The sequence below is a fragment of the Pan troglodytes genome, chromosome 9 (assembly GCF_028858775.2).
Source record: "Pan troglodytes isolate AG18354 chromosome 9, NHGRI_mPanTro3-v2.0_pri, whole genome shotgun sequence".
In the NCBI taxonomy this organism is placed as follows: Eukaryota; Metazoa; Chordata; class Mammalia; order Primates; family Hominidae; genus Pan; species Pan troglodytes.
Genome location: NC_072407.2, coordinates 68,755,706 through 68,763,353, shown reverse-complemented (window position 1 = coordinate 68,763,353; position 7,648 = coordinate 68,755,706). Strand labels below are relative to the sequence as shown.

The following is a 7,648-nucleotide window of genomic DNA, read 5'->3' as shown; positions in this document are numbered from 1 at the left end:
TTCCTCATGATACAATAAGATGCTGGCTTATTTGGTCACAGATGATATATCGAATGTTCTGGGTCTGTTAAGCCTCACAACAACTCAGGTTTTATCTTAATTGTACGGTTAATAATAGCACATGCTGACTAGGTGCCGGGCATTGTTTTAAGCACTTTGCTAACTTAGTCCTCACAGCAATCCTAAGAGGTAGGTGCTACATATTACAATACCTGCTGTAGTGGGGAGGAGACAAAGCATAAGAAACTCGATTAAGTTCACATGCAGTGGTGCAATCCTGGCTTACTGCCGCCTCCAACTTCTGGACTCAACTGATCTTCCCACCCAGTAGAGATGGGGTCTTGCTGTGTTGCCCAGGCTGGTCTCAAACTCCTGGGCTCAAGCGATCCTCCTGCCTTGGCCTCCCAAAGTGCTGGGATTACAGGCGTAAGTTACCGTGCCCAGCTCAGGGTCTACACTCAACCGTACTGCCTTTCAACAGCATGTGAGGAACAGAGAGAGGAGAGACTTCCATTACCAATCAGGAGCCCCAGGTGTATTTCAAACCCTAGGATTATCACCGTGTGCAGCAGATGGCGCCCTGGCGCATAGCAATTGGCCGGACCTGCACACGGAGTCAAAACTACCATACCCACAATGCTATGGGGTATCAAGGTCCCACCCTACTGGTTAGCTGTCCGAGGTAGTGCCTGTGCGCGTTCCTGTGGGAATGTGTGTACCTAGGCCATTCGGGCCCTTCCTTTATCTGCATAAAACAAGTTAAAAAGTGTTTTATCCTCCTCTCATCCTCCTTGTCTTATTAGTTGGCGAGCAATAGGGTTGAAACAAGGCTGCTGTTTGTTGGCCTCACCTGCCCTAGCCTAACGTGAGGACCCTTGACCTCTGGCCCAAGATGGTGGCGCCCAGAGCTTCGCTCTTGCTGCTCACCTGAGGTGAACTGAAGCCAGCAGCCCCGCATCATGTCAAAGCTCGGCCGGGCCGCCCGGGGCCTCAGGAAGCCCGAGGTCGGCGGTGTGATCCGGGCGATCGTGCGGGCAGGCCTGGCCATGCCCGGGCCCCCACTAGGCCCAGTGCTGGGTCAGGTGCGGCCGTGGTGGGAACCCGACGTGGGGGTTGTCTAGGATGGTGGAAGCTAGGGCGCGGATGGAGGGCGCGGATGGAGGCCCACCCGGGCCTCGGTTCAGAGCTCGGCTCTGCTTCTCACACGCTTTATGTCCTTGTGCTGGTTACAAAGTGTCTTCCACCTGGGCTTCCTCATCCCTTCTTCAATGTGCTGTGATGAGGATAACGTGGGAAGATGCGTACGATCTTCTGGCTCACGCAGGGGTAGTTGAATCTGGGTACAGATGGGAACACAGAGAAGTGAAGACGAAGGAGGGAACGGACGGCGCCTCCTGGGCGATAGGAAGCCGTCCCCTCCTCTCACCACTAACCCCCTCTGCTTCCCTCACAGAGAGGCGTTTCCATCAACCAGTTTTGCAAGGAGTTCAATGAGAGGACAAAGGACATCAAGGAAGGCATTCCTCTGCCTACCAAGATTTTAGTGAAGGTGGAGTCTGGACTCTGATCCCTGGTTTCCTTCTCCCTCTGTTCTTCCTCGGCCCTGGGACTGGTCATCTGGAGTTGTTTCTCTGCTCCTGACTTGACTTCCTATTACTGGGCTCCACTTTCCCCATTTAGGACTAGATCATATTTTTTCTGAACCAGCCCCATCTTGCCATGTTGCAGTTCCTCCCTTTGCCCCTCCATCTCACTGGGGCTTCCAGAGCAGAATGAGGGCAGGAATAGAGGGGACAGGGATGTTTGCTGCAGATTTATTTTTTTCTTTCTTTTTTTTTTGAGATGGAGTTTTGTTCTTGTCACCCAGGCTGGAGTGCAGTGGCACGATCTCGGCTCACTGCAATCTCCTCCTCCCGGGTTCAAGCAATTCTCCTGCCTCAGCCTCCTGAGTAGCTAGGATTACAGGCGCCCGCCACCACGCCCGGCTAATTTTTTGTATTTTTAGTAGAGATGGGGTTTCACCATGTTGGTTAGGCTGGTCTTGAACTCCTGACCTCAGGTGATCCACCCGCCTTTTCCTCCCAAAGTGCTGGGATTATAGGCATGAGCCACTGCGCCTGACCCCGATTTATTTTTTTCTTGTGATTCTGTGGTCTTTTTGAGGGATGCCATAGGAAAGTGAGATGAAGGAAGCAGGGGCAAGACATTAGAAGTTCCCTGGGATGGGGCAGTAGGAAGAGAGAATCTCATATTTCTTTTTTCTGTTAAGCCTGACAGGACATTTGAAATTAAGATTGGACAGCCCACTGTTTCCTACTTCCTGAAGGCAGCAGCTGGGATTGAAAAGGGGGCCCGGCAAACAGGTGAGGGCCAGGGTAAGCATCTGAGATTCTGGGGGCTCCAGAAGGAAGCAGTAACACCTGAAGAGCCACTTGTTCCTTCCTTCCAGGGAAAGAGGTGGCAGGCCTGGTGACCTTGAAGCATGTGTATGAGATTGCCCGCATCAAAGCTCAGGATGAGGCATTCGCCCTGCAGGACGTACCCCTGTCGTCTGTTGTCCGCTCCATCATCGGGTCTGCCCGTTCTCTGGGCATTCGCGTGGTGAAGGAGTAAGTATCCTGGCATGTGCAGTGTGACGAGAGGGCCCAGAAAGCTCTGGACTCGGGCAGAGCTGAGAGGGCCCATTGCAGTGGGAAAGTCAGCTTTTAAGTCAAGGGACCCTAGATTCTAGAGGATGGGGCGGGGGTGGGAGGCCACATTCATTGATCTGGAATACTCTTATTGGGCACCTGTTATGTATTAGACGTTGTTCTGCAAATGTTCTAAGAAATGGAAAGATCTCCATGAAGGATCCAAGTGGGAGAAGTTCAGTGTGACCTGGGTCTGTCGTCCTAGAGGCAAGTGGAGAATGGTATGAGGGAAGGACCAGTGCGAAGGACTTTTGAGCTGTGTCAGGTTCATGCTTGCTCCTGAGGCAAACAGGGACCCCTGTCATGGGGCTTCGGATGACTTCAGGAATTGTTTCATTGAAGTAAGATGTTGGGTGGGAGGGTGTCTGGCCTAGACAACCGCCGGGACAGAGATAGCATTCAACCCTTTACTGGCCTCTTGCTGCTGTGTCACATCCCATGTCAAGGCTGACAACTGATTATTTCCCAAGAAGAGTGGGGTTAAGCATGGAGCAGACACAGACTTGAATTTTCTCAAATCTTTTTTTTTTTTACTGGGAGCATGGAGATGGGTAAATCTGACTCCTGTCCTGGGAGAGACACACATGCTCAGCCCCGTGACGTCATTGTACAGCATATTCTGGGGCACAGAGTACCCCAGTTAATCTGGACTGGGGCCTGGCTGATGCCTCAAAGGATGAGTAGGGATTTAATAAGGGAACAAAAGATAGGGGTGTTGGGGGTTGGGAGATGTTGTCCCCGGAGAGGAAGTGAGCAAAGGTATGGAGGCTGGGAAGTCAGGGAGGCAGAAGGGGCCAGGCAAGCTGGGCTTGGAGACAGGGGCCCCTTCAAGCCCCTGCAAGACATAGGGTCCTGTGAGCTCCCACTGGTGACCAATCATGCGCCAACCATTTGTCTTTTTTCACTTGCAGCCTCAGTTCAGAAGAGCTTGCAGCTTTCCAGAAGGAACGAGCCATCTTCCTGGCTGCTCAGAAGGAGGCAGATTTGGCCGCCCAAGAAGAAGCTGCCAAGAAGTGACCCTTGCCCCACCAACTCCCAGATTTCAAAGGAGGCAGTTGCAAAAGCTGTGCCCAAGGGGAGGAAGAAGGTCACACCAATATGATGATGGTTTTCATGACTTTGAATGATATATTTTTGTACATCTAGCTGTATCGAGGCATCAGGCCTGAATAAACATCCTTTCTTACCCACTGTCATCTTCTATCTTGGGACCTCAGGGAAGGGAACCAGTACTGGTGGTAGCCAATATGGGCAGACATTAGGAAATTGGGGTCTTCATACTGCTTCTCAGATGTGCAAACTGAGGTTCAGCCAAGCAAAGTAACTTGCCCAGGTCCTTTTTTTTCTTTTTTGAGTTATAATTTTGTTTTATTGCCCAGGTTCTGAATTGGTGCCAGATGTAGGAATAGAACCCAGGCCTTCTCATTTGAAATCCTGTGTTCTTCCCCTCCCCAGGGTGGGAACTATGGGTGCTAGGGCTGGGGTGTATTGCTTACTTCTTCCATCAAAAATCTCTTCTATCTCTGAACAACTTGCCACCTCAGCAGAAACAAGTCCCTGTGGAGATCTCAGTTCAGCCCCAGGCAGGGTTACTACATGGAGTACCCAGATCCCAGGGGCTACTTCAGGCCCTTCTACTAAGCTCCTGACCCTGGCTCTGGGTCAGATGTTGGCTGAACATGAACTATTGTAGGGCTGACAGCTACAGACCACAGAAAGAGCAAAGCTTCAGTAGGTTCCTGCCTGATGGAGAAGTCCTCGGGAAGCCCTTGGCCTTCTATTTCCTCATTGTCCTTTCAGAGAAGAGAGCAGGAGTTGGGGGAGAAAGGAGATTCGCATTTACTGACCATCTGTTATGTGCTAGACACTTCATTTTACACTGAGAAAATATGGAAAGCATAGATAAACACCTAAAAGAAAATAAAAACCTCATGTTATCCCACGACCCAGATGAGACTTCTGCCAATATTTGGTGTATATCTTTTCTGCTCCTTTTTTTCTTTGTGTGTGTATTTATGTATAATGCTTTTTGAAAAAACAAACTGGGGTCATACTCTATATAGCTGTACAACGCTGTATACTTTCAAGTTAGCAACTATTTAGAATATTTAAAAATGGTCTTTCTTTTTTTTTTTTTTTTTGAGATGGAGTCTCGCTCTGTCACCCAGGCTGGAGTGCAGTGGCGCCATCTCAGCTCACTGCAAGCTCTGCCTCCCAGGTTCATGCCATTCTCCTGCCTCAGCCTCCCAAGTAGCTGGGACTACAGGCGCCTGCCACCACACCGGCTAATTTTTTTTGTATTTTTAGTAGAGACGGGGTTTCACCATGTTAGCCAGGATGGTCTTGATTTCCTGACCTCATGATCTGCCTGCCTCGGCCTCCCAAAGTGCTGGGATTACAAGTGTGAGCCACTGCACCTGGCCTAAAAATTATCTAAAGCAATTTTAAATGATGGCTTAGTGGCTTAGTTTTTTTTTTTTTTTTTTTTTGAGATGGAGTCTCACTCTGTCTCCCAGGCTGGAGTGCAGTGGCACAATCTTGGCTCACTGCAACCTCTGCCTCTCAAGTTCAAGTGATTCTCCTGCATCGGCCTCCTAAGTAGCTGGTGTTACAGGCGCTTGCCACCACACCTGGCTGATTTTTTTGTATTTTTAGTACAGACAGGGTTTCACCATGTTGGCCAGGCTGGTCTCGAACTCCTGACCTCAGGTGATCCACCCGCCTTGGCCTCCCAAAGTGCTGGGATTACAGGCGTGAGCCACTGTGCCTGGCCAAGACTTCATTAAAAAAAAATTTTTTTTTAATTAATTAATTTTTTTTTTTGAGACAGAGTCTTGCTCTTGTCACCCAGGCTGGAATGCAGTGGCAGTGGCACGATCTCAGCTTACTGCAGCCTCCGCCTCCCAGGTTCAAGCAATTCTCCTGCCTCAGCCTCCCAAGTAGCCAGGATTACAGGCACCCACCACCACGCCTGGCTAATTTTTGTATTTTTAGTAGAGACAGGTTTTGCCATGTTGGCTAGGCTGGTCTCAAACTCCTGACCTTGTGATCTGCCTGCCTCGGCCTCTCAAAGTGCTGGGATTACAGGCGTGATCCATCGTGCCTGGCTTTTTTATTTTTAAATGTTTTAGAGACAGGGTCTTACTCTGTAACCCAGGCAGTGGTGCAGTAATAGCTCACTGCAGCTTCAAACTCCTGGGCTCAAGGGATCCTCCAGCCTCAGCTTCCCAAGTAGCTGGGAATACAGGTGCATGCCACTATGCCTGGTGAATTTTAAATTATGTTTATTTTTTATTTACTTTTATTTTTATTGTTGTTATTTTTGGAGATGGAGTTTCATTCTTGTCTCCAAGACAAGAAATGGCACAGTCTTGGCTCACTGCAACCTCTGCCTCCCACGTTCAAGCGATTCTCCTGCCTCAGCCTCCCGAGTAGCTGGAATTAAAGGCATGTGCCACCACACCCAGCTAATTTTTGTATTTTCAGTAAAGATGGGGTTTCACCATGTTGGCCAGGCTGATCTCAAACTCCTGACCTCAAGTAACCTTCCCACCTTGGCCTCCCAAACTGCTGGGATTACAGGCGTGAGCCACCATGTCTGGCCTATTTTGTTTTTTTAAAGAGACAGTATCTTGCTATGTTGCCCAGGCTGGTCTCAAGCTCCTGGCCTCAAATCCTCTCGCCTCAGCCTCTCAAAACACTGGGCTTACAGGCATTAGCCACTGTGCCGAAAGAAGTCTCTTTCTTTCCTTCTTTCCTTCCTTCTTTCTCTCTCTTTCTTCTTTTTCTTTCTTTCCTTTTTTGAGACAGGGTCTCGCCCTTTTGCCAGGCTAGAGTGCAGTGGTGTAATCATAGCTCACTGTAGCCTCCAACTCCTGGCCTCAAGTGATTCTCTCACATCAGCCTCCCAAGTGGTTAGGACCACAGGTGAACACCACCATGCCTGGCTAATTTTTTTTTGTTATTTTTTCTGTAGAGATGAGATTTCGCCATGCTCCCCAGGCTGGTCTCAAATTTGTAGGCTCAAGCGATCCTCCCACCTCGGCCTTCCAAACTGCTGGGATAACAGTCATGAGCCACCATGCCTGGAATCTTGTTTAACTTTTTCTTTTTTCTAAGAAATGTCAGGCTATAAACCATTCTTAGTGCTCACTGGTTTCTGAACACCAAGTGTAGAAATAGCCACTTCCTCTTTGCCCAATATCACGGGCACAGCAGACTGCCAGCATCTGCGGTGCTGGCATGTTCCGGAAGGCATCTTCAGGGTAGTCACCCACACCTACTCAGCAAGCCAGAGACACCCAGCCTGCGGCCAGGGTGGGAATCCTTTCTTATCTTTTAAAACTTTCTTGGCCAGACATGGTGTTGCACACCTGTAATCCCAGCACTTTAGAAGGCCGAGGTGGGTAGATCACCTGAGGTCAGGAGTTAGAGACCAGCCCGGCCAACATGGTGAAACCCTGTCTCTACTGAAAAAAAAAAAATTAGCTGGGGATGGTGGCGGACACCTATAATCCCAGCTACTCAGGAGGCTGAGGCAGGAAAATCACTTGACCCCGGGAGGCGGAGGTTGCAGTGAGCCGAGATCATGCCACTGCATTCCAGCCTGGGCAACAAGAGCGAAATTCCATGACAAGAAAAAAAGGAAAACAAAAACAAAACTTTCTTATCCATTTTTCCATCTTTTTCTCTATTTTTTTTTCTTTTGAGACACTCTGTCACCTAGGCTGGAATGCAATGGCACAATCTCGGCTTACTGCAAGCTCCGCCTCCCAGGTTCAAGCAATTCTCCTGCCTCAGCCTCCAGAGTAGCTGGGACTACAGGTGCGCACCAACACGCCTAGCTAATTTTTGTATTTTTAGTAGAGATGGGGTTTCACCATATTGGCCAGGCTGGTCTTGAACTCCTGACCTCGTGATCCGCCCAGGCTCCCAAAGTGCTGAGATTACAGGCGTGA

General features: G+C 49.5%; 1 protein-coding gene and 1 non-coding gene across 4 annotated transcripts; one reads left to right on the top strand and one right to left on the bottom strand.

The window, feature by feature from the left end:
• Window positions 1–653: 653 nt before the first annotated feature.
• On the top strand, window positions 654–3,876 carry MRPL11 (mitochondrial ribosomal protein L11). Of its 3 annotated transcripts, none has more exons than XM_522076.7 (5): window positions 654–1,082; window positions 1,454–1,549; window positions 2,270–2,363; window positions 2,450–2,609; window positions 3,602–3,876. In XM_522076.7, the coding sequence occupies exons 1-5, from the start codon at window positions 960–962 to the stop codon at window positions 3,705–3,707; spliced, it is 579 nt and encodes a 192-aa protein (XP_522076.1). In that variant the 5' UTR covers window positions 654–959; the 3' UTR covers window positions 3,708–3,876. The 3 variants fall into 3 exon arrangements, with proteins under 3 accessions (XP_522076.1, XP_001171575.1, XP_063639188.1); XM_001171575.8 differs by having other exon boundaries at window positions 861–1,004; XM_063783118.1 differs by lacking the exon at window positions 3,602–3,876 and adding an exon at window positions 2,804–2,891 and having other exon boundaries at window positions 861–1,082.
• Window positions 3,877–6,809: 2,933 nt separating this feature from the next.
• Window positions 6,810–6,949, bottom strand: LOC112204899 (small nucleolar RNA SNORA43). Its single transcript, XR_002938645.1, has one exon. It is a non-coding gene; the product is annotated as a small nucleolar RNA SNORA43 (small nucleolar RNA).
• Window positions 6,950–7,648: the final 699 nt, after the last annotated feature.